The sequence below is a fragment of the Podarcis muralis genome, chromosome 7 (genome assembly GCF_964188315.1).
Source record: "Podarcis muralis chromosome 7, rPodMur119.hap1.1, whole genome shotgun sequence".
Lineage (NCBI taxonomy): Eukaryota > Metazoa > Chordata > Lepidosauria > Squamata > Lacertidae > Podarcis > Podarcis muralis.
This window is the reverse complement of record NC_135661.1, coordinates 14,613,329-14,640,107: the sequence shown is the minus strand read 5'-3', so window position 1 is coordinate 14,640,107 and position 26,779 is coordinate 14,613,329. Positions and strand designations below refer to the sequence as shown.

General features: G+C 48.8%; 1 protein-coding gene across 7 annotated transcripts in view; it reads left to right on the top strand.

Annotated features, from left to right (window-relative positions):
* KCNIP3 (potassium voltage-gated channel interacting protein 3) overlaps positions 1-26,779 on the top strand; it is a 129,760-nt gene that overhangs the window by 42,573 nt on the left and 60,408 nt on the right. The window contains exon 1 of one of the 7 annotated variants that reach the window (XM_077931254.1): positions 3,424-4,220. The exons of 3 other annotated variants lie outside the window; for them this stretch is intronic. In XM_077931254.1, coding sequence (XP_077787380.1) covers positions 3,791-4,220 — 430 coding nt within the window. In that variant the 5' untranslated portion in view covers positions 3,424-3,790. Of the gene's footprint in view, positions 1-3,423; positions 4,221-26,779 lie in introns of those variants that run through there. 3 more of the 7 variants (XM_077931253.1, XM_077931252.1, XM_028741070.2) reach the window with 3 other exon arrangements.

Here is a 26,779-nt window from a genome sequence, read left to right as displayed (position 1 = left end):
GCCTCAACAACCCCATAGAGATGGTGGCTATGGTGGGTTAGTATTGGCAGAATGCAAGTGTGCAGAGCTTGGCAGCAGTCACAAGGTGGGTTAAACATGGCCAACTGCACTGAAGAGTCAACAGGGTGGGTCGGAACTTAAAAGAACAAGAGCAAATCACCACGAATCTATTGCTAGGAAATGCTTGGAAGTCACCCATGAAAATCAGAAAGGCTAAAATTGTGTGCCTGGGCACAGGAGGGTGCTGTGAGCATTAATTAGAAAATTGAAAGTTCCTTCTGGTGAGCGCAAAGCACCCATTCCCAGCTGAGGCCACCTGCTGCCTCTCTGCAGGAGTCCTTGCTCTGGGCTTGCCGCCTTCCAGTCAGCCCCCTCGATTGTGAGTACATTATTCTACATACCTCTGCCTCGGGTGTGTGACCACATCATTCATTCGCTGCCCAATGCATCTCTCAGTGTGAAAGTGAACCTTCTCAGGAGCAGCTCTGGAGCTTTCATTCCAAAGGATGTGAGTGTCCTCTAGTTCCCAGAGATGTGGGAAGTGTGAGTGTAACACATTAAACTCTGTAGAGGCCCCATGTCAGTTGTGGGGGGCTCACAAATTATCTCCTAATACGTGCAAATGTTGTATTAGGATCTGGAGTCGGCAGAAACTCGCGACCCACTAATTCACAGAAAGCTTTGTACCTGGAGGTTTCTTGTGTGCATTTGACTTAGAAAGCTTGCTTGTAATTTTCTTTCAAGACAGAATCAGTATTATTTTGACCTGTTGTTGCGGAGCCCCTAAAAGGCATGGGGCCCGGAGGCTGGTTCCTACTCTGCCTATTTGGTAATCCAGCCCTGGTGTAACAGAAAGAAAAGAAGCAACAGCGTGGATCATTTCAAAGCAGGGAAAAGATACAGGGAAGAGGGTCTGGATTGGGATCCTGGTAAGATTTAGGGGGACCCCACTGTGGTCCTTAGCTGGATCAGGGCCCTGGGCCTGCCCTTTGCATTGGAGGAAAGTTCCCCTTTACACCATTGGAAGTGCCCTTGCTGTTTACTAAGCAGATACCCATAGATGACGCCATTGTAAATTGCGTGAACAGCGCCGCCCTCTCTCATTCGGACCCAAGTTCACTTGTTTAGCAAAGCATGGGATACTTTCACCTTTAGATCTCAGGAAACAGGGATTTATGTGTCCCCCCCCCGCCCCGTCCTTAACAACTTTTTAGGGCAATCCTATGCGTATTTCGTCAGAAGTGAGCCCTACTGTGTTCCATGGCCTTTCCTCTTTTTCCCTATTGGCATAGGAGACTGAAATATACTCAGAGTCGCAAAGTGATTTCATGCTCTTTATTCAGCTCATAGTGGTGAGGAGGAATGAATGAATGTCCCCTCAGAGTATCTGCTTTATATACATTATTTACACAATGGGCTGCACATGATTGGCTAATTCCGGAATTCTACTGTAAGCCAATCAGGTTGTGGATTCACTTCTATCTGGAGCATGATTGGGTAGTTCCTGCCAACCAATCATACTGCTGCATTGTTCTAGGACCAATCAGACTGCTGCATTCTGAATCCTATTGTTCTAGGACCAATCAGACTGCTGCCTTTTGGATCCTATTGTTCTAGGACCAATCAGACTGCTGCAGTTTGGATCCTATTCAACTCAGTACATAACAGAGACCGACTCTTCCTTTCCATCCAAGAAGCGTGGGCAGGAAGCGGGAGCTCCTGACGTTGCTGCCCTTGGGGGCTCTGAACCTGTCCTGTCCATGCACGGCCTGGTCCTGCTTGCATTTGGTAGATGGAGGGCTGGACATCATGGCAGGCGTGGAGTCCCTGCAGATGTTAGTGCCCAAATAGTGGGAATGTGGGAGGGGGGCTGGGCCAGATCCAGAGCTGGGGTGAATGTTCTCCACTCTTGTGCAGTCAGCTGCTTCAATGGGTCAGTTACCCTGACATGGAAGAAGGCAGCTTTGTCTGCTGATACGAAGTGTAGTGGTTACTAGCATGGTGGGCTGTGGTGGGTGTTAAAGGAGGGGTAATAGCTCTGGTGGGGGGACACATCATGCTCCTTCTGGGGCGGTTTGTGCACCTTTGGTCCCCACTGTGTACTCAGCTCTCACCTGTGGCTCCTAGAAGCTGTCAGCCTGCGACAGCGGCCACAGCCTGGGAACAGCTTCAAGTGACCAGCTAAGCCAGGTGAGGGTAGCTGATGGGTCTCAAACCCTCTGCAAGTGTGGGGGTTCACCTGCATGCAAAGACAGGCTCCAGCGGATTGAGCGGACAAGACCAATACTGCATTCAATGCTCAAGAAGGCAGTTTCTGCCTGTGCTGTAGAGGAAAGTGAGGGGCAGATGGGGCTCTTCAACCCGGGAAGGTAGCCCATCTAGAAGAAGGAAGACTCTGTTCCTAAACCTAGGCTAAGGAATAAACCCTAAGGCAGTTGGATGGTGCCTTGTTACTCCTCCTTTTGGCAACTCCTACAGCCAAGATGGTGCCAAATGTCTTGCTCTGCTTTCCTTTGGACCACATCAGAAGAAGAAGAAGAAGCGTTTGGAGTTGATATCCTGCTTTATCACTACCCTAAGGAGTCTCAAAGCGGCTAACGTTCTCCTTTCCCTTCCTCCCCCACAACAAACACTCTGTGAGGTGAGTGGGGCTGAGAGACTTCAAGGAAGTGTGACTGGCCCAAGGTCACCCAGCAGCTGCATGCGGAGGAGCGGAGACACGAACCCGGTTCCCCAGATTACGAGTCCACTGCTCTTAACCACTACACCACACTGGCTCTCAGAGAGTTTGAGGGGGTGGGGTCTTGTTGTCTGGGCTGCCCAGGACCTGCAGACACACTGCTGAGCCGAGAGGGCATTGCAGGGGGTGCCAACACAGTGACTTAGAATGGGAGGCGGGAGGGGGGCACCATATTTTGGTCTTGCACAGGGTGCTGCTGAAATTTGAAAGCTCCAAGTCTACTACTACATTTGGTTGTCCACTGTGAGAACAGGATGCTGGACTAGATGGGCTCCCTTTGGATTCTCTCCAGGTCACATCTCCTTCAAAGGCCACACCCCTCACCAGCTGCTCTGTGTCTTTCAACTGGGATAGTGCCTCTGTCTTCCCAGGATGGAGAGGTGTGTGTCTGTGCGTGCGTAGAACAAGGTGATTACAGGATGCTGGGTAGATGGGACCCTTTGGCCTGATCCAGCATCTGGGCTCCTCCTGTGCATTCCCGCATGGCCAGGTGACACATGGCTGAGTCAGGCAACAGAGCAGACGACCACTGAATATTGAGAGGCTCAGGAGGAAGGGACTGATCCTGGCCGAGGAGATCTGTGCTGGGGTCCCCAGTTCAAGAATCATAGCTGACCCTCAAGCGGCTGGAGGGAGCGGCACAAGAGAGCGATGAGTGCAGAAAAATAGTTGTGGCAGCAGCTTGCAGGACTCTGAGGGTTAAAATGCATGGATAATCTTTTTATCGCTCTCTCTCTCTCTTGTCTCTTCCCCCTTCTCCCTGGAGACCACAGGGGTTGAGTTTGAGTTACTGGTAAGAGGATCCTAGTTGAAGCAGGAAGGCAGGGATTCAGGGGCTCAGCAGGCGCTCCAGGCGGGCAAGGCTGACCCCACTACTGATGGGAGTGACGGCTGCCCAGATCGTGCCCCCCAGTAGCCCCTGGCCACAGAGAACAGGGGGAGGAGAAAAAGGCTGGACTCCACGGAAAGAGAAAGGAGTTTGTGGACTCCTGCAATCGGGTTAGAAAGTGAGTGAATCATAAGTCGAGGGGAGGGTGGGAGAGAGGGGAAATGGAGAGCAGCCAGCGAGAGAAAATCCAAATTTGGAAGCGGCCTGCCTTGAGAGGCCAGGAGATCCAGAGAGGCAGTCAAGCGGAGGAAGAGGCAAAGCGTAGGCAGGTGGAGAGGGGAGCAGGGTCAGTGCAGCAAGAGGCAGGCGCCCGGCTCTCTCCCAAGGCAGCCCGGGCAACTTTGCAAGTCAGGGGAGCCCAAGGCAGAGGGGAGGCGAGCCAGGCAGGGGAGAGGCTGCCGCGGAGTCTGCTGGAGCGCAACGGGATGCCCCTCAACGGAGAGGCAAAGGCATCAGCGTCGTCAGGGAAGCCTGTGCGCTACCTGGAGGTGCGCCTCAAGATCCGCGACTACCGGCACACTTGCAAGAAGCAGCTCTACAACCTCATCAGCTGCTTTGTCCGCCTCATCTCAGGCAACCTGTCGTCTGAAGGTAAGCCCGGGAGTCTGCCAGCAGCTTGGAGAGGCAGCTGAGGTCACCAGTTGGGCTTGCTGGGTGGTGGTAGTTACTTCCCTGGATGGTTCCGAGATGGGCTTAGAAAAGCAGGTTAATTTTTGCGGAAGGCGTTTGAGCCCTCCTTGAGGCCTACGCTGTGGCCAGAGGGACCTCGCTCTCTAGGGAATTGTTTATGACAGCCTTTGCCAACCTGGTGCCCTGCAGATGCTTTGGACCAGAGCTGCTATCAGCCGCAGGACTGCGTGGCTGATGGGAGTTCCCATCTAGAACACCTGGAGTGCAGCAGGTTGGTGCTGGATGCTGAAGTGCCGACTACAGACAGTTTCCACTCTGTGGCCCATCTTGTTTTCCTCTCTTTGCCTACTTCCCCCTTAGCTGGTACTTGGACATCGCGGCTGCTTCTTCTCCCCGACCCCAGATGTGGAAACAGCTGGCAGTTCTGAACCACATGTAATGTTACTTTTTGTTTAATGCGCCAGACCTTAGTTACCCACAAGAGAGGTTTCTGCAACAATAGTTGGCACTTCCAAAAGGAAAAAAAATAAGTGGTGGGTTCTGGTGGCATCCAGGTCACAGGGTGGTGTTTTTCGGGAAACTGGTAGATTTCCAGCTCAAGAGCTCAGCGCAGAGAGAGAGACTCTGTTTCAGAGAGAGTAAGTCATCTCCGGTGAAAGTTTCGTGTTTCTTGCCTGGGTGTCGTACAGGCAGGAGTGTGTGCCGTTGAAGATCAAATGAAAGTGATGTTGCTAGGATGACAAGGTATAATGTTAATTAATCCTGGACACTGGCCTTTGCTCAGATGCCTGCTGGTGGGGTGAGTTCCTCATAAAGGAGAAGCCTGCACTCCTCCCTTGAGCTCTGCACATGTGGCAGCTGTTTAGCCGGGGGACTGGCAGCAGAATGTGTGAACTGGCTCAACTGGAAAGAATTCTTCATTCGGTTTTCTTTTCTCCCCGCCTTCGGTATTGCAGTATCACACCCACCAGAATATTATAGTCTCAAAAGACATAAGCTTCCGTGCCCTTCAGTCTGCCTTTGGTGAGTTGAATCGGGCTGTACAGATTAATCAGCTACAGCTGTAGTTGATTAATCTAATTGCTCAAAGTTTGTAAAGAATCCTCTGGCCTTTTCATGTCTCCTGCTGCCAGGTGTCCATGCGCCTTGTTTTTCAGAATGGGGTCCTCTAATTGGAGGCCAATCCACTCCAAGTACGGCTTAAGTGGTTGCATCCAATGTGACAGAAGCCAACTTCCACTTGGGCAACAGAACGTCCACTTTCTTGCCTGTCCCACCCCCCTGCAGCCCCCAGATCTGCTCCAGAGAGTCCTCCAACCCTTCGGAGCAAATCTGGAGGGCGTCCTGGGGGAAGGGGAAGTGTTGTTGCATGTGTGGAAATGTGTCCTGCTTGTGCACAAACACCATTGGATACAATCCAAAGACCCGTCTTGATTGAAGTTGTTGCTTCGTCCTGCACAACAGGCTGAGCAGGAAGGCACATGCGTCACCTAGTCACAAACAATGTGAATCGGGGTCGTCTTTTTAGATGATTTGTAAGTGGCACCTTGGGGGACGCGGGTGGCGCTGTGGGTAAAAGCCTCAGCGCCTAGGGCTTACCGATCGAAAGGTCGGCGGTTCGAATCCCTGCGGCGGGGTGCGCTCCCATTGTTCAGTCCCAGCGCCTGCCAACCTAGCAGTTCGAAAGCACCCCCGGGTGCAAGTAGATAAATAGGGACCGCTTACTGGCGGGAAGGTAAATGGCGTTCCGTGTGCTGCGCTGGCTCGCCAGATGCAGCTTGTCACACTGGCCACGTGACCCGGAAGTGTCTCCGGACGGCGCCAGCTCCCAGCCTATAGAGTGAGATGAGCGCACAACCCTAGAGTCTGGCAAGACTGGCCCGTACAGGCAGGGGTACCTTTACCTTTACCTTAAGTGGCACCTTACCTGCTACATTAGCATAAACGAAGTAGCGGGCTTCTGAAGTTGTCATTGCTTCGTTGCATTATTTTTCTGCGGCAACAATTACACATCAGGGAGCACCCTTCTTCTGTTGGGGGGCGGGCTGCAGTCCCTGTGGCACTCCATCTCTCTCTCTCTTCCTCTTCCTCCCTGGCAGGGACATTGTCTCCAACTGACTGCACCTGACTTCCTCCTGGGCACCCACTTGGTTTCTCTCTCTCGTGACATGGGCAAAACCTGCCCTCCAGACCCAGCAAGGGATGAGATAGAAGCCATGGGGTCTGTGTAATGGAGTGTGCAGCTCATACACTCCAAGGAGTACCAGGCAGCTGTCAGGCAGGTGGAGCTCCTGGCCTGGACTTTGCTGTGCAGCAGCCCCTCCTAATGGCCAGGGGAGGCACTGCAGCTCATTTGCCCCGCCAATATAAACTTAGGGTGTTTTGAGGCTGCCCCTATTTTGCATGTGGGATTCAATCACATACTGCCCAATTAAGGGTGTGCAACAAAGAGTGGGTTTGGAGGTCTTGCATTACACACCTGCTTCCCCCATGGACACACACACACATCGAGCTTTTTGCAGTAAGGAAAGTGACATGGAATGCAGGGGGTAGGTGTGGGACAGCAATTGCTGAGACACAATCTCATCTAACCTGCGGACAAAAAAAGTAAGACTGAATGGTCAATATAAATAACGGATGTTGTCTAACCTCCTCACAAATTTGGGCAAGGTCCAATCTCCTTCTTTCATGGCCATTCTGGAGGAGGAGGAAGAGGAGGGTGGAAGGGGTCATGGTGCAAGTTGGAGGCTCACTGAGGCTCATTTCTATTTGTTGCTTAGTCGTTTAGTCGTGCCCGACTCTTCGTGACCCCATGGACCAGAGCACGCCAGGCTCATTTCTATAGTGCTATATTATGATTTTGCCTTGCATCCAAACTTTCACCCACATTCTCTGGAATTTAGCCCCAACTTTAGTCATTCATTCCATTACTGATATAGTATTATAGCATTCCACTCCTCCCCCCCCCCCCAAAAAAAAAAATTGTTTGCAGTGGCTGGTTTGGCTGCCACTGGTAAATTTGTAATTAGAGGCTTGTGTTCCTTTTGTGCCATATTGTCCAATGAACCAAACAAGATCACAGTTGGATTCAAAGACGCACTGTCATTTAGTGATTTTTTTTCCAGGATGCTTTCAGAGAGAAGTGTAGTTGTACTGAGTTGTTGAAAACTTGCAAACAGGCCGTTAGCAAAAGGAAGAGGAGTTGATTGTTAAGCCACCTTGGGAATTGTAGCTTCCTTAAAGGAGAACAGGGGTCTCCTAACAACTCTCAGTGCCCTTAAGGAACGACAGTTCTCAGGATTTGGTAGGGCAGGTAAGATATGGCTGTTTAAAGTGGTATGATACTTCTTTAAATGTATGGTGCAGATGGGACCCATGGCATGCTGGAGGACACACCTGCAGAAAATCACCAGTCTGGAGAGACCCAGCAGGCTGCTCACTTTCCCTCTGCTGGGAAATGTCCTGCGAGTCCATTGGGCTGAGGGACAGCATCTCTCCTGTGCTGCCTCTACTGACTGTTTCAGCCTGCGGTGGTTTGCAGGGAGTTGAGTGTGTGGATTTGTTCTGACTCCCTGTGACTTTTCTGACACAGGCTGAGCCTCTGCGCTGAACCTGTCCAACCACTGAGCTTGCCACTTTTCATGTACGTATGAGGTCTTTGACAAATAGGTGTTTGGACACTAAGGCTTCAGATTTCACGCAGCGGAACAAAAAGAGAGAGAGAAGGCAGTAGGCTTCAGGGGAGATGGAAAAGTAAGAGAAGGTCAAATACAGAGTAACTTTAGGAATCATTGATGTACGAGATAGTGTTGATTTCAGTCCAGCTGAATCAACCTTTGCCAGCCAGGTGCTGTCCAGATGTTTTGGACTAAAATGCCCATCAGCATGTGCTAACTAGGGCTGATGGGAGTTGTAGTCCAAAACACCTGGAGGGTACCAGGTCAGAGAAGGCTGAACTAGATGATATCATCAGGAAGGGACAATTTTGTGTGTTTTTTAATAAGATATTGATTAGTGTTTTACAAAAAACATAGGTTTACAGAATAAAAAGAATTAAAACAGTAATTAACATACTAAAAAGAAAACATAGAAGAGAAAAAAAGAGAGAAAAAGAAAAAATACAAAGTTCAAAAAACAAATAGCTAAGAATTTTTTTTTAAAAAAATCAATTTTTCAATATCTTTAAGTTCATTTGCTTGTTTCCTTGACCTCCTCACACCTCCCCTTTTTGTATTCCCATTTACACAATCAATTCAGCAAATCCTTGCCCTTAAAGACTGCTTGCAGAAATACTGTAAAATTAATGAATGTTAAAATGATGTTGGATTGAAAATAAGTGGTACTGGTAACAAGGTTAATAAGAATATGCAAATATGGATTGATAATGGATGAAAATGCATAGTTATAATAGGTTAAGATATAGAGTTAAGATAAATGAAAGAGGAAGGGACAATTTTGTTTGGAATGAAGTTTGCTGTGATTTTAAAAAGTGCTTGAGCATGTCAGGCCCTGAGTGGTGCCAGACGTGGCAGAGCCCCGTAACAGAACAGATGCTGAGGCCTAGCAAAAAAGGGGGGGGGGGGAGAAAGAGGTACTGTAAAAGTTATGGTTGGCGAACTTTCTTCAGCCTTGCATGCCCAGGCATGCAACACCACTGGTAAGCAAGCGGATGAAGAGCAGTAAAGTGGTGAAAATCTTTGCAGAGGGTTTCATGGGGAAGAAAAATACTTTTTAAAAAAGCTATCCAAAGCACCCTCTATTTCACACCTAGGCGAACATCTCTCGCACCTTGGTAGGTTAAGTTGAAGAAATGTAGCACAAGTTTCAACCGAACACTATTCAATTGAGCTCTCCTTAAAATATTCTTTCCTCTGGTCCATCTGAGATCTCCTGATGTGCTTTTGGTAGCCTCAAGGTTGTGTCATCAATTGAAGTCTTCAAAGTAATAAACTGATGGAAAGCCCGCCCCCCCACGCTAGACCTGCAGCTGCGTCAGTCTGTGGTGCTAGTTGCAGCCCCTGCAGCTCTGAAACTCCCTTGATCCCAGAAATAATCTCACTATTATACTGGCATTGAAATCTTTGATGTCTGTGTATTTGTCTACATTGTTATTGATTTATGAGGTGTGATGCTGAGGTGGTTCTGAAAAACCCGGATCAAGCTAGGACAGTAGCCAGGTCAGGGCTGTGCCAGGTCAGGGAGAGCCAGTGCAATGATGCCACCCCAGCCTTGTCACTGTCCCATCATAACTCCGTTCAGGTAAGCAGCCGTGCTGCTGCTGTCGTTGGGAGGGTGACATTGAAGTTCCCCACCACCCCACATGCTGCTACTGCACCCAAGCCATTCTCTGCACGGTGGGGCTTCCAATCCTAGCATAACTTTGTGATGCCAGTCATAGTGGCAGAGGAGGACTCATCTGTCTGAGTTTCTGAGAGTAGCCACAGTGAGTTGGTTTCTCTGTCCTTCATATGAACATAAGAATAGGCTGCCAGATCAAGCCAATGGCCCACCTGCTCTCACAGTGGCCAACCAGATGTCTTTGTTGGGAAGACCGCAATCTGGATTCACGCACAAAAACCCTCTCCCCTCCTGTGGCTTCCAGCAACTGGTATCCAAAAACATTTCTGCCTCCAGCCATGGCCACTGTGGCTGCTGGCCACTGCTAGCCTTGTTCTCCATGAAGTTGTCTAATCCTCTTTTTATATCACTGCCTTCTGTGGGACGGAGATCCATAGTTTAACTAGATGCTGCATGAAGAAATATTTTATATGTCCTGAATCTTCCCACATTCAGTTGCATTGGGTGTCCAAGAGCTTTATTTTACGAGAGAAGGAGAAAAACTTTTCCTTGTCCACTTTCTCCATGCCATGAATAATTTTATATGGTTCTGTCATGTCACCTCTTACTCACTTTTGATTGTTTTGGTTGCCCTTTTCTAAACCTTTTTCAGCTCCGCAGTATCCTTTTTGATGTGAGCAGTGTCTTTTTTCTAGGAAAATTGTGTTGTTACTCACCAGTGGCTCCTGCCACACCATGACCACCACAAGTCCGCTTATCCCTCTTTTGGGGTGTGGCAGTCCCGTCCCCCCCCCCCCCCGTCAATGCAGAGCTGGGATGCCGGGCGCTTGTCTGGCCGGAGCGTGAACTCGATCTCGTGCTCCTGGCTTGAAATCTGGCCCTGTGTCAGCCTCTCCTGTATTGGCCAATGGCAGGCTGGCACAGAGGGCTGGGCTCTCCAGGAGCCAGAGGGAACACGCAGGCTTCCCTCAGGTCCACTCCTGGGAAATTTCAACAGCCGTGCCAACTCCCAGCTCTTCTTTGTCAGATCAACCCACCTTTAATTTTGCATTTTACATCATAAATTGGCCTTGCTATGACTGTGGTGGTCGCCGTATTAGTGTGGCCAGGTAGGAATTTGCCTATCAGGCGAATTGGCTATGCCCTGGGGAGCTTGCCTATCTCACAAGAATCATCACAACTCTGGTGGTTTAGGCACTGGGTGACCTTAGTCTTGGTCGGGGGGGGGTGTTGCACCTCACTCCCCTGCCCCGAAATAGGGTATCCCATTAAAGGGATCCATGAAGGAGTTGCTTCTGTCCATATGCCCAGATGGGGGGCTTGGGCCTCAGTGCTCCTAGAGGCAGCGATCCCTGTGGGGATCCCCCTATTTGATGTAAGCCCTAGGAATCCCCCCCCCCCCGCTGGGTTGACCCTGATGTCATTTCCGGCAGATGGGCCGGAAATAAATGCTTACCCATTGCCTGTGCCAAGCCACTTCATCTGCAGTCAATAAAGTTGTGGCCTGATTTGATCCCATTCAATGGTGTTGTGTCCTTTGCTGGTTTCTTATCTGAGTGGACGAGGGGGGAGTGTGCAGTCCAGGCCTGCCAGGCGGCCAGGGCACATGCAGCCAGCAGCAGAGCACAATGTGCAGCGGGGGAAGTGTGTCATGTGCCACACCATCCAGTGGCGTAGCGTGGGTTGTCAGCACCCGGGGCAAGGCAAGTAATTTGCGCCCCCTAACCCGTGGATCTAGGTAGGGGCAGAGAGCTGCGAGTGCAAGCGAACGCACCCCCCCAGATGTTGCACCCGGTGCGGCCGGGCCCCCCCCCTGCACCCCCCACGCTACGCCACTGACACCATCCATTCTTGCGCTCCTTGGGGAGCGGGACTTGTGTGCTCCAGCCAGCCCTGGGGTGGGGATGGCCAAACTCTGGCAGGGCTTTGCGCATGCCGGCAGCTCCCCAAGCGGCTGAGCACCTCTGGGGGAATGCCAGTCTTAGGTGCCAACTCCCTGGGGCCCTGGGTACCCGAGCATCCACAAAATTCCCCAAGAAGGGGCTGGGCACCCACAAATTTTGGTGCCAGGGCCATGTACACTGCATGGCCCCCATGGCCCTGGGCAGCCATGATTGTGGGGCCAAGTTGGCACTCCTGGCGCCAGTACTGTGTACCAGTGAGTACTGCCAGCAAAAATGTGCTAGATGTGAGATAATACAATATTTGAAGTGCAGTTGCATCATAGATTTGTATAACGGCACTATGATATCGGCAGTGTTATTTTCAATCCCTTTCCTAATGATCCCTGGTGTGGAACTGGCCTTTTGCAGAGCTGCCACGCACTGGGTTGGAAACCTTTCCTGTTTGTTCCGCTTGGGCAAATCTGGCAGCAGCAGCAGCAGCTGCTGTTTCTGGACCTACCAGATGCTGGTGCTCTGTGCCCTTCACTGTGGAGTACCAAGGGCCATTGCACCCATTGGAAAGATGCTTTCCTTGCGACAACATCCTGTGTGCAAAAGAGGGGCAGTAATTTTCCTGAGTCATGTGAGCACCAGGTGACTCATGCTGTTGTTGTGGTCTGAAGCAGAAGGTCTCCCTGGCTCTGGTGATTGGCAGGCTGAGGTAAAGTGCTGCACAAATGCGGTAATTGAATCGGTCTGCTTGGCTGGATCTCTGCAGTGGCTGGGGGTGAGGGCGGTTAGGTGCAGTGGCAACTGAGGTCAAGGTGGGTCATTTGCAGCACCAGAGCGAGACAGGCATCTTTAAATTTGCTGCCTGCCAGCAGCAGTAAACTTTCCTGTGCTGTCTTAATTTGTCTGATGCGACGCAGCAGCTGAAGCTCCACGTCCTGCACACAAGTTGCTTCCGTCTGACAAGGTGACCATGCATCCCACTTTAGGGAGGACAGTTCTCTGTTTTGATGGCGCATCGGGAAATCAGAGAAACTGCTTTGGACACAGCAGACTACCCATTTTACAGAATAAAACCTGAGGATGCTCAGAACCTACCACAACAGTAAGAAAAATAATACCTGCACACAACCCAAAACAAATAAAATGCAGTCAAAAAAAGGTTGCTAGCCCCAAAACTAGTCACCTTCTTTCGTGGCCACATCTAACTGGCTAACCTAGTGATGAAACTGGGAAGTGTCTCCGCTGGAGTCCTTTTCAATGTAATATTTTCCTCGAAGAGAGATTGACTGTTTAAAAAAAGTGTTAAGCTCAGTCAGAACACAGACACCATACAGATTTTTCAGGGAAGATCCATTGGGCAACAGGAGGAAGAAGAAGTAGAAGAAATTGCTCCCTGGCTGTTCTATGCAAAATCTGCATTTAAATATAACTTTTCCACTGGGTATTCTTCCAGGGAGCAGAAACCAGAGATGGCTGAACCTCTTTTTCCACCCCTTCTCCTGAATCAGAACTAGTCCAGAAATCCAAACATATTTTGGACTGGCCTAAAAGCCTTTGCTAGGTCTTTCCTGAGTTATGTGCTGATGCTATTGTAGGCATGGACCCTGAAAATCTTCACTCTTCAGTGGTGTGATGATGGACATCCTGTAATGCCTTCCTTCTTTAGTGCAGCTCTTTGGAGCAGATGGAGAGTTCCCTCCTGCTGCCTAAAATGCCTCCCACAAGTCTGGCTTCCATTGTGACATCACAGCATTCAAGGGTCTCCCAGTCCCATCATTGGCAGGATGTTTCTCATCCTAGTACAAACTGTGCAAGGCGCCTGGATTTCCCTTAAGACTCAAAACTTTCTCAATATCTCTTTCAAAGCTTTCTTCTTGTTGTTGTTGTTTAGTCGTGTCCGTCTCTTCATGACCCCATGGACCAGAGCAGGCCAGGCACTCCTGTCTTCCACTGCCTCCCGCAGTTTGGTCAAACTCATTCAAGCTTCAAGAACACTGTCCAACCATCTCGTCCTCTGCCGTCCCCTTCTCCTTGTGCCCTCCATCTTTCCCAACATCAGGGTCTTCTCCAGGGAGTCTTCTCTTCTCATGAGGTGGCCAAAGTCTTGGAGCCTCAACTTCAGGATCTGTCCTTCCAGGGAGCACTCAGGGCTGATTTCCTTCAGAAAGCTTTCTTAGTCTTCAACTAAATCACAGCAAACCAGCCATACCTCAGTATGCTTTGCAGGGAAAACATCCCAGGTTCTTTCCCTGGTGTCTCCAGTTCAGCTCGGAAAGACTCTTAGCTGAACCTCTAGAGAGCAGCTGCCAGTCAGTGTAGACAATATTGAGCTATGTGGACCAGTGGTCTGACTTGCTATGAGACAGCTTCCTGTGTTCTTATGTTCTAACCATATGGGCAAAAAACCCCAGCAAGGACTGAGCCCTAGCTCATGTTGTGATGATTTGACTGATTGGCTCAGGAGCTGCCTGCTTGCATCTTCTGCAGCGTCCTCATTAAACAGTGCTTCACAAAGGGTTTCAAATACTGCGGGTTAATTGTACATAACTTACCCAGACCAAGCTGTTGTTGGTTTCCTCTCTGCAAGACTGCTCAGCCATCTGCTTGTCTGTGGGCAAAAACCTCACCAAGGATGCTCCAGATTGGGGCTTAATTTGCAAGATACTTAATTTGAGATACTGCAACAAGGTCATCCCCCGGAGGGGGCAAATATGGATTAAATGGCGGGGCTAGATCAGGATGCAGCAGGAGATTTAATGAGCTTCAAGGAGGCAGAAATGGCGGTGCTGGCTGTGCTCTTCCTTCACAGTAAGAGGCAGAAATGCTTCTACATGGCCCTTGCTGGAAGGCTCAGGAGGGAAGACTGCTCTTGTGCTCTGGTCCTCCTTGTGGGTTTCTCACAGACATCTGGTTGACCACTGTGAGTACAAGATGAGGAACTAGATGGGCCACTGACCTGATTCTGCAGGTTCTTCTTGTATCCTTAGAAAAAGGTTGAGGAAAGCCAACTTCCTGCAGAACCTAGGGAGAGATGAAGCTGTGGGGTGATGGCAGCCAGAGAAAATGTGATCTCACAAGCTTGTCATCTGCCCATTCCTGGTGTAGACAGTCCTGACCTAGATGGTCCAAGGATCTGACTTGATATAAGGTAGCTCTGTATGTTCTTCCTCTCTTTTTTGGGTCAAATATCCTTCCTTCCCATTGCCATCCTGGTTCGACTTGAAGCACATGAGGGACACTTCAGGCAATGCCCTTGGCCAAGTGTTGGCAGCAACCAGAGCTGGACAGATTTAGGAGTAAGCTCACCCAGGTAACATCTGGGGCATTGGGCTGGAATGGTGTTTTGACCTTAGAAGATCTTTGTCACTCTTGATGGTATTCATTTTCAATTAATCAACTAGCATCTGAAATGCAAAGAGTACGAAGAGTTCAGAAGGTGTAAATAAATATGGATTTCCATGTGTGCAGATCTATAGGCTTGTATGACAGGGATAAATTGTGCAAAGTGTAGTTCCAAGTTAGGAAAGAAACCATTAAAGCTGGACCCTGTCTTCTGGTTGTTAAAATGCTTTATTTCATTTCTGCACTTTTCATTGCTGTTAGTAGTTTGCATTGATGGTTTTATTGTATTTCTGTATAGCAGCTGTGTGCTTTTCATTTGTTGTACACTGTTTAGAGATACCATCCTATTAAACAGCATGGAAATGGCCTTAATGAAATGAAATGGATATGAATGCAGTTTTTTAAAAATACAGGAATTCACAATTGAACCAATGCAAGGCGGAGGCACCCAAGATTCTCCTTGCATGGGACGCCATTGACTGTGGGGCTTGGCCTCTTCCTATGTCAGCAGCATTGATCCGGAGGAGGGGAATGCACTTAGTTGCCCTCTGGTGCTGAGGCCTCTTGAGAACGTGAAGGACAAACGATGGGAACTTGACTGGCGCAGGAGGAAGGGAAGTGACCCAGATGAGACACAAGCAGCTCCATTGGATTGGAAAAGTGCAAGGGAAGCAGAAGTCCTTGTTCTGCCCTCCTGGCAAGAGACTTTCTAAAGTTAGCTCCTTGGGGTGAATTGGAAGGGTCTGCCAGGGTGAGAGAAGATTAAAACTTTTGCATTGGTTTGTTAACTAACAAAGTCTTAGTTGACTTGATACTTCGCAGAAAAGCAGCTAGCTTCAGTTCTCCCATTTGTTTATCATTCCAAAATGATCTACCGGTAAATCATTTCTTTCTTCTTTCAAATATATTCATGTTTTGTTGCGCTTTTCTCACCCAAACATAACTTTGTAAAGGTATTCATAATGGCTGAATCCAAAAGTTTTATGAACTCTTCCTCTATTATGGGGATGGGGAATCTGTGGCCCTCCAGATGTTTGCAGGACTCCAACTCCTGTCAGCTCATCCAGGACAGCCAGGGCCCAGGGATGATGGGAATTGTAGTCCAACAACATCTGGAGGGAACCAGGTTCCCTATCCCTGCTCCATTACTATGTGTTTATTTGCTGCCAAGAATCACGTGGAACACAAGTTGTCCCGTCTCTCTGCTTACAGAAATCAGTCAATAATAAGTGAAATATTGAGGGGTCAATAGGAAATGAATTGTGATAAATAGAGGATGAAGAGTCTTTAGGGTTTAATATGGCTTAAGACAAGTCCTTCTGGACCAGTGTAGCATTGTAGTAGAGCAGGATGGCAAGAGTCCGCCCCCGCCATCTGCCTGTGCCTCTGAGCATACCGGTTCCATTTGGTTATCATATAGTCACTTCAGGGATCACTTCTCCCCATATGAACTAGCCTAGACCTGCTATCTTCATCAGAGGCTCTTCTCTGCACTTGGGAGAGATGCAGAGGGGGCCCCCACCTGTGTAATGGGCAGGGCTTTTTTCAGAGGGAACTCACAGGTACTCAGTTCTGGCACCTCTCAGGTGGGCACCATTGTCATTCTAAGAGAACGAGGGAGGTGTTCATGATGAGTTCCGGCACCTCTTTTTCTAGAAAAATAGCACTGGTAATGGGGAGATGCTCCTTGCCAGTCTTTAGGCACCAAGCTAAGACCTTTTTGTTTACCCAGCCTTTGGTTAATTAATGTTGCTTTCTTCCGAAGTGCACATCTTTTTGTGGGGTGGTAGAACTTGTCTTTATTAATAATATTTTACTGGATGAACATTTTATGTATTTTGTTTTGCTCGTTGTTTTGTTTTTCTGTTTTAAATTGCTTTTATGTGTTGCATTTTACCTAGTCAAATTGCTTTGAGAGTTTAGACTGTATTGCATGGGTAGGCAAACTAAGGCCTAGGGGCTGGATCCGGCCCAATCGCCTTCTCAATCCGGCCCGCGGATGGTCTGGGAATCAGCGTGTTTTTACATGAGTACATTGTGTTCTTTTATTTAAAATGCATCTCTGGGTTATTTGTGGGGCATAGGAATTCATTCATTTCCCCCCCAAATATAGTCCGGCCCCCCACAAGGTCTGAGGGACAGTAGACCGGCCCCCTGCTGAAAAAGTTTGCTGACCCCTGCTGTATTGTGTAAAGTGACTGATGAACGTAATTGAGGCTGATAATCATCCTGGTGTATCTCTGACCACTTGGGCATTGCGTCCTGCCTGCACGGGGTCAGTGCTAGCTTCCTGATCCCACATTTGCAGATATTTGTGGGCAGCCGTTCTTTCCATGCTCATGGCCTGGAGGAGAGAAAACGTTGGGTGTGAAATCCCTGCCAGAAAAGTTAATGTCTGCAGTTTGTGATGGTCTTAGGAGGGAACACAGGAGGATTGATGCAGATGGACAAACTCTTTACAAACATATGTACCGTATTTCCGCATAAATCTTCATCCCCATGCTGTGCTTTAAAAACACCCTTTTTATGTATGTGCTCACTTAAAGAGCTTGCAATGCAATCTTTTCAGGGGACAAGGAAGAGGAGGAAGGGAGTCTAACGGAAAATACATTATTTTGGCTCAAGGAGACCCAGTGTGACCTTGGCACTGAAATCCTTGGACCAGCTCATCTGTGCACCCACCTCCTCCTCCTCCTGCTGCTTCCGGGGACTTATCCTAGCACTCATGCATTTTTCAGGAGAGTGGCTCCCTGTGTCACTTGCTTCACGATTGAAACTGATGGAACAGGAGAGGAATAGGAGGCCCTGAGAAGTATAGACTTCAGTCCCTTAAAAAACAGGGATAGGGGCCTGGGTGGTTCATCGTCCCTGAACACTGGCCGTGCTGGCCAGACTGATGGGAGGTGGAGTCTATCAGCACCTGGGAGGCCACGTGGGTCTCCCCTGAAACAAAACAGTTCAGAACTCTGAAATCTCTCTTTTGTTTTGTTTCCCTGAGACTGATACTAAAATTGTAGGGTTGGAAGGGACCACCAGGGTCATCTAGTCCAACCCCCTGCAATGCAGGAATCTTTGGAGGCTCGAACCTGCGACCCTGAGATTGAGAGTCTCATGCTCTACTGACTGAGCTGGGGGCGTGGTTTGCATTCTACATGGTTGTGTCAGCGAGCCTGGGGCAGATGTTTTGGACAACACCTCCCATCAACCCCAGCCGACACGGCAGTTCCCCCCCCCCCCTTTTCTTGTATTATTTTCATTGTTTCATTGCTTGCTGACCTGGGGTCCTCTGAGGGGAGCGGAGGGAGGGCAGAATAAAATCAACAGCAGCAGCAACAACTTGATGACAGTTTTCTGTTGGTGTCCTGTAAAGAGCTGAGAGGGAGACAACTTCTCAATTCCAGAGTAAACCTCTCCCTTGTAATCTTGTCCTCTTCCACTAGGGGGAAGCAGTGCACATTGTCCACAGCAGAGCTTTCCAAACTCTGAGCACAGCCTCTGAAAAAGCGCATCTTTTGGACTCCGTGATCACACATGCCACATGGGTCCTGCAGCTCACATGGGGGCACGGGGGGGGGGGCGGAGAGAGAGACATCCCAGTTTGGGAACTCAAGATGTTGGAGGGTATGTTGTCCTGGACCCTGTCTTCTAATTTGTTGGTTCTATTGTGCTAATTAAGTACTGACATGGCACACATGCAGACAGCTAAAAACTAGACCACCCCACATCCAGTGGATTCTAGTGAGTGTCCCATCAAAATACACCATACAATAGAAGAAAGCAACATATTATGCTTCAGGCAAAAGTAAGGTTGAGAGGCAACAGAAAGCGAAGCAGAATGGAGGCCACATAATCACTGGGCAAATCAAACACTTGCAGCCTGGCACCAGAACAATTGTTGGGTAGTTGTAGCCGGTGGGACCGTTACGCATTGCACATGTGTTTCAAGTATGTCAGCATTTTTATTAGCTTAAGAACTGCGGCCGGATGAGACCAAAGTGGGCCACAGTGGCCAACCAGATGCCTCTGGCAAACCCACAAGCAGGACTTGAGCGCAAGGGGAAGACTCTCCCCTCCTGCAGTTCCCAACAACTGGCGTTCAGAAGCTTACTGCCTCCAACTGTGGAGGCACAACAGAGCAATCACAGTTAGTAGCCATTGAGATACTTATTGTCTATGAATTTTTCTAATCCTCTTTTAAAGCAGTCCATGTTGGTGGCATCGCTACATCTTGTGGGAGCAAATTCCATATTTTAACGATGAGCTTTGTTGTTGTTTAGTCGTCTTAGTCGTGTTTGACTCTCCGTGACCCCATGAACCAGAGCATGCCTTGGAAACTCTCACTTTCTTCTCAAAGCTTCTCCTTTTTATGTCCATGGAGTTTTCTTGGCAAAATACTGGAGTGGTTTGCCAGTTCCTTCTCCAGGTGGATCACATTTAGTCTAAACTCTTGGTTATGACCTGTCCGTCTTGGGTGGCCCTGCATGGCATAGCTAAGAGCTTCTTGGAGTTATTCAAGCTTCTTGGAGTTATTCAAGCCACAACAAGGCAGTGATCCATGAAGGAGTAACTGTGAGCTATGTGTGAATAAATGCTTCCTTTTCTCTGTCCTGAATCTTCCAACCTTCAGCTTCATTGGAGATCCTTGAGTTCTCGTGTAATGAGAGCGGCAGAAAGCCTTCTCTGAAGGTATTAAAAAAAACCATAAACACTATTCCACATCAAAGCCATTGGCTACAGCAATTCATTTCCCCCTGCAATGAAACTATTCCCCCTGCTCTTTGCCCCGTCCCATTAATGATGTGGCTAAGAGCTAAGAGACCTCTGGGACTGTCATACCAGCATTACATATGATTGGGGAGCAATGTCATAGATTGAATCAGGAAACCATCAGTTAAACTTTTAGATATCTATACTACATATTTATGTCACGTATATACCAGTTTAATTGTTGTGACTTCCTGCAAAACAATCCTGAGAACTGTAGCTTGATAGTAGGTGCCAAGAATTATCTGACCATGGTTCTTTAGGGAGAGGGGGTGATGGTAGAACTGGTTTAAGTCTGTGATGTGGACGCATCTTTAGCTTGCTAATATAGGTTGTTTCTAGACTGGTGCTCTATTCAGCATAAATTCAGATTGTACAGTTAAAGTGGATTGGGAGGTATTGTGCAACAAACCACTTGCCCAAAAGTCCAGACTTTTGCAGTAAGGAAAGTGATGGGGAAATGTGGGATAACACTTGCTTTGACAACATGGTCTGTTCTCACCAAAGAAAAAAAAAATCAGGACAAATGCTCAATAAATAGGTTGTCCGTAAGTGCCTTTATTGTTACAGTTATATGCATGTCTACTCAGGGGTAAGCCCATTGAAATTTAGTGATGCTCACACCCTGGTAAATGTTTTTAGGAGTGTAGCCTAAAATTCCCTAGGATTGTGAAGGGCCAAATCTCAATGGCGGAGCACATGCTTTGCATACAAAGGACCCCAGGTTCAAACTCTGGCATCTGCAAGTGAAACAGCTCCTCATGTGTGCAAGTTCGGCACATGCGTGGCTGCTGACGTATGTGCCATTTTCAGCACCAGCAGGGGGCGGGGTGGCCTTATGCATGTCCCTCTGATGTGCCTGGTGCCTCGGAACACAACCGCCACATAAAAGAGGAGTTACCTGTATTTTGTAATATTTCTCAGTTTTAATTCCCTGACACCCCTGAGGCCTGGCTCCACACTAGGACAGGTCTCAGTTGCAGAAGAGTTGGGGGGTTTTCATAAGCAGTGTGGGTAAAAGAGCCAGAGTCAAGCTGAGGGCCAGGAACCAGAGTAGGCAGAGCAGTCGTTATAAATAGATAAATAGCAAGAATGAGAACTCCTTGGACAGTTGATCAAAGCTCCTCACGTGCAACTTTGCAGTACCTAAACTTGCCTCCTGTTAAGCAAACACAAAAGGCATCAGCTCCACAGAAAGAGATGGAGCACCCCACATTTCATGCAAAGGTGTGAAGTAATCAGACAAAAATAATGCCCACATTTATCAGACATTGTTTTCCTCCTAGCCTGATGCATCCCAGTTCTGCTTCTTGCCATTTGTTCTTCGAACGCCAACACTTTTTTCAGTTTGGTGGCTGCAGTGGCCATCTTGGTTCTGTGGTTCTCGAAGTCTTTCCTTGCTTTAGAAATTGAGGCATAGGAGAAGCGAGAGAGAGCAAGCCTCACAAACAGGGGCTGGGGGAAAGACTTTTCAAACATCCAGTTCCCAGCACAGGCTGCTTGCAAAGCAAAATCAATGCAGTTTCAGAACCAAACTCCTTTCCCACATCTACTACATTTGGAGATGGGTTTAAATTCTGGGAAAGCCTTATAAGCTGTCTTATGACTAGGGGGAATATCTTCCTATATGCATAAAAATGTAAGGCTGTCATCTTGCAGCCCCTATTGGAGGATTTGTAGAGCTGCATCACAATCTTGAGTTTACATAAAGTGCACATCCAGATTTCCTTTTGTGCTGCATCATACAGGTCTGTACTTTGAAGTGCCATGTGAGAGTGCTCCCCCCCCCTCCAGTACTTTCCCCATGAAAATCTTTACCACTGAATTGGAGCAAATGGCAATCTGTGGGAAACCTGAATTGCTGTTTGTTCTGATTCAGCATTAAAGAGCGGGTTTTCACAGGGAAAGTGCCAGGGCAAAAAATAAACGATAAAAGCGCTCAGACACAGTGCTTTAAAGCATGGACCGGTGCAGTTGGAAAGTTCCTTACCACTGGTTTCTCAACATAGCCATTTAGGGTCCCTAGTAAACAACTTACACACATTTTCATTTTGCATGGTATGTACATGGAAGCAGAGGCAGCATAAAATAATTCTGAGTTGTATTCCACTTCTTGCAGGGGCTGATGCTGGAGACCACCACATGGCCTCCATCCCCCAATAATCTCCTATTCAGCAAATGGGGCTGAAACAGAAGTCTGTGGCCAGGGCTTCTCCATCTCCCTCCTTGTGCATGGTTGCCAGCTTTTGGGTTATGTGCTTCTGTCCTTGAGTAACTCTGGTTTCTTGGCTGACACGGGTTGCATATGCACCACTCAAAGTGCACACACCAAATAATCATGGGGACCATAGTTTGTTAAGGGTGCCGGGAATTCTCACTGTGGCCAACAAGATGCCTTTGGGAAATCCGCAAGCAGGAATCTCTCCTGTGGCTTCCAGCAACTGGTATTCAGAAACATCACTGCCTCTGACCGTGGAGGCATGCGCATCGTGGCTAGTGGCCATTGATAGCCCTTTCCCCCATTGATTACCCCAGTCCTCTTTTAAATTCATCCAAGTTGGTGGCCATCTCTGCCTCCTCTGGGAGCGAGTTCCATAGTTCAACCGGTGGAAGAGTTCAGTCAATGAAATGAAGAGCAGTAAGCATGGAGGGCAGACTGAGGTCTTATGCATTCTTCATCTTGTCCCACTGCCCGTGGACGGAAATGCTCTTTGGTGCTCAGTCAGAGCAAGCAGCAAGCAGAAGTGGGGACAAGACCACAATGAGCCTTGTCAGGCGTCAGGTGAGGCAGGACAGAGGATTTTGAATGCTGTTAAGACTGGTGCAGTGAGAGGCGGACTGACCTCTGACTCAGTGGGGTTGAGCTCATGTGCATTCACCACTCCTTCTCAGTGGGCCTTGCGGAGGAGAACTTCCCCATCCCATGTGCTCCATGCTAACTAGGGGGCACAAAGGGGACCACATTCTGGATTTCCAGCCTCTGACACCACAGCCTCTTGCGGTAATTCAAGGAGCTGCTGAAATAAGTGAAATTCAAGGAGAAGCAGAAGGTTCTTCCGTGGGCAACTTTTGGGGGTTGGGGAGCTTTTTAGAAGGGGGACGAAACTGCACACTCTTACTAAGGTTGCTCTTGCCTGGAAGTGGTGGCAGAAGATTCAAAGCTGCTTGCACTGCTACCCCATTCCGAAACCCCAATTTGGCCCGTGCTGTTTATTGAACGCCCGTGTTAAGTACACGCTTGGCCCGGTCCCAGGGACACAGCTAAACACACAACCGTAAACTCAAGTAAACATCTGGGCCCATTAAACTGGCACAGACATGAGGGGCTGATTGATTGCCTTCGATTTCTCTTCCCACAGTGGAATAATACCTGCTTACTCATGCTTTATTAAAAACAGCCTCTTTCCTTTCTGGTCCTTTAATAATTCATGGCGCTAATTGTGTAGAAACGCAAACTTTAAAAAGCCAGCTGAGTTCCCCCTCTGCTCCGAAACGCCCTGCCCATCCTTCACTGGCTCCATTATCCATCACTCCTCCTGCTCATCGCTCATGCCCCCACCGCAACCAGCCCTGCACACTGTGTCTGCCCACTCCAGTCTTTTTCTCTGACTGCATTATCCACCCCGCCTCCGATGAATCCTGCCCAGGGCCCTGACTCTGCACATCAGATGCCACAGGGCTGAAATAAACCTTTCTCCAATTTCACTTGAACATGCAACTTGCTACCAAATTGCGTTAAGCAACTTTTGTAAGGGATTGGTTACTGGTGGGTGAGGAGGATTGGTTACTGGTGATGCAGTGGGGTTTCTGGAAACCACAGTGTCTTTGGTTGCTGGTGCTACTGTGGACATCTTTTCTACCTTTCAGCAACTTCTTCTGGTGATTTGAGACCAAAGAGACACTGGGAGGAAGGCTGAGATAAAATACTTCCAGTCCTTTAAAACACAAGCCATGCCATTTCTTTAGGACAGAACTTCCCAGATATCTGAGAGCAAGGGACACTTTTTCTGGGTTAAAGTTGGAATTGTGCCCCTCAACCCCACCCAAAGAACCCCTCTTGATATTATATAAGAGTAAGAATAACCTGCGGGACGCGGGTGGCGCTGTGGGTAAAAGCCTCAGCGCCTAGGGCTTGCCGATCGAAAGGTTGGCAGTTCGAATCCCCGCGGTGGGGTGCGCTCCCATTGCTTGGTCCCAGCGCCTGCCAACCTAGCAGTTCGAAAGCATCCCCGGGTGCAAGTAGATAAATAGGGACCGCTTACTGGCGGGAAGGTAAACAGCGTTTCCGTGTGCTGTGCTGGCTCGCCAGATGCAGCTTTGTCACGCTGGCCACGTGACCTGGAAGTGTCTCCGGACAGCACTGGCCCCCGGCCTCTTAAGTGAGATGGGCGCACAACCCCAGAGTCTGTCAAGACTGGCCCGTACGGGCAGGGGTACCTTTACCTTTACCTTTAAGAATAACCTGCACTCATTAGAGCTTTTGTGCATAGGCCTGATGTGAGCACATGCTGTACCTCCTTAACTGAAAGGAAGTAAAACCTGTACAATGAGTCATCCAGGGGCACAACAGGCAGCCTCATCTCAGGGATTCTCCACACTTAGCTTTCCTCTGCTCTTTCCAGGCACAGGTCCACACTTACAAGCTCAGTGCCCTAGGGTTGTTGCCTGTGCTTTAAAGCTCCATGTTTGAATGCCCTTTTTTTGCCCTGGAGCTTTGCCATGAAAACCCACTCTTTAGCACTCAGTCGGAAGAAACAACAATCTGTGGGCAAAAAGAAAACAACAACCCTGGGACACGGAGCTTTTAAATGTGGACCTGTGCCTGGAAAGAGCAGGGCAAAAGCTAAGTGTGGATAAGCCCCAAGACTGCTTCTTACAGCAGAAAGCACCTATGGACTAATGCAGAAATGCCGCACAATTAGCTCACTTGGGCAGCAGCTGGCAGGGAAGATGCAAGGCTGGAAAGTGAATCACGCAGAAACTCGCCTCTGGGGATGTATCTTGGTCTTCCCCAACCCTCTAATTATTTCACTGATTCATTTCTTTTAGCTTGCTAGAAATCATTTCATGGCCTTCCAGTGTGCTCCCTGGAACATGCTATTCAGGAACTCATGCCTTAGGAGCAGATGCAACAAGCAGTCCTTCCCTGGAGTTTCTCCCAAGATTTTGGATTCTGCAGCCCATCACCATGGCTAGCATATGCTCCAACATTCCCAGAAGGGAAAGTAGGAGACCCTTCCCATCCTGCCCACCCAATCTGAGTGTTCCCTGCATGCCCCAGCTCCTTGCTCCCTTGCCCGCCCACCTGCCCCTTTGGGGCACTTTCTGAACACCCCAGCTCCTCCCTCATTTGATCACCAGCCCACCCAGTCTGGACGCTCCCCACACGCCCCAGTTCTGTGCTGCTTTGCACACATGCCTGCCTGATCTGGTTGCTCCCCGCACACCCCAGCTCCTGCCCGCCCCCCCCCCCAGGCCTGCTCTTCTTTGCTCACGCTGCTCACCCTCCCCACTCCTACCTTCACCTGCTGCCTCCTCCTCTTCCTCTTCCAGCACTGTAGTCTTGTTTCCAGAAGCTGGGACAGAAGGAGGAAGAAGAGCAGCAATGCATGGGGGCAAGGTAGGCCATGGCCAGAGCACACCAAAGTGGGACATCCAGGATTAGGATCAGAAGCCAGGGTGGCTTAAATCAGGACCGTTGGAGGGTATGGGCCAGGAAATGGAACTGCAGTTGCAGAGGCAATGAAGACTTGATAGTGAACAACAGAGGCAGTGAGAACCTCAAGCTTTTTGAAAAACCTCAGATTCAGGCTGGGAATGACCCTTGCCTGAAACCCTGGAGCTGCCAGTGAATGTAGACAATGCTGATGAACCAATGGTCTGATAGTGCACAAGGCAGTTTCGTTTGCTCCTATATACTTTCCTGCTGACATCTTGCATTAGACCAGATTTTCTAGTCCACAACATGGAAGCTTAATTCTGGCCTCCATAAGCTTTTATCCCTAGAATAAGTTTCTGGTTGCTCTTTTAAAGCTGAAAAAATCAGAATTGGATACTAAACTCTAAGGGTTCGTTGCTGCTGCCCCTGGTCTCCAAGCTGCCCTCCCCCCTGTCTTAGTGGCCCAACGGAGACTGGCCAAAGGTGAATGTGAGGCCAGTACCTTACCTTGGGACTGCAGGGCTGCTGCAACAAACAGCTGTGCAAGCCTTTGGGAGGCAGAGACACAAGAGGGCATCAGAGAAGGGAGGGAAGGAAAGAGGGATAGAGGCCAGTGTTGCCCGCGGCACCCCTGACCATCATTCAAGGCACCCCAGAGTGCCACAGCAGACTGGTTGAAAACCACTGGTGTACAGCATTCGACCTGTGCTTGTGTATGGTGGGTGGCAAATTCAACTTGAAATGCAGTGGCACTTTAAGTGAGTAATGTGTACACAGCCACAGTTCATTCTGCAGCAATTGACATGTGATACCCATCATCATCTGCAGGCTATGAAAAGCTTCAGCTGCTGATTTCTGCAGATTAAGTGGCTACTAAAGGCGCAGGAGCAGGCCAGGCTGATTTCCCCCCTAAGAATAACCCTCATCCCCAAATGCAGTCTGGGTGCAATTAACTCTTGGCCCAGCCTCTTTCTCAAGGTACTTCCAGCATGTCAGTATTTTGCGAGAGAGATTCAAGCTCATACTGGAAATTTGTTTGTGCAATTAAAGCAATTAAATCACCCTGTTGCCCTAGCACAACAAATCTACTTTTTCTCTTTTAAAAAACCTAGACTCTTGTGGTTAGGAAAGTGATGAGAAAATGTGTGGAAGTGCATGGGATAATGATTAATGAGAAGATATGTAAACACCTCCCGAGCAAATGAGCATGAATGCTCAGTGAAGACAGAGATAAGCTTTGTACAAGCAGATCAGGACAAATGCTGAGTAAACATATCACCTGGAGGAGCCCACTGCCTTGGCCACTGGCCAGGAGATGAGGTTCCTTTATGTGTTTTACTGCATTGTTCATTGCTTTCCTCTTCTACTCATTGTTAAGCATCGCACTAAGTGATATAGCGGTGAAGATGCCCTGATGTGTGTTTGTAGTTCATTGACTGCTGGTCTGGGGGTGCTCAAATTATATGACAGATGACTGAAAGTCCTTCTCTCTCCATCTGGGGGTTTCCTGCTGGCTGCATCCCTAGCACAGTGGGCCCCCTCCACTTACCTGAAATATCTTC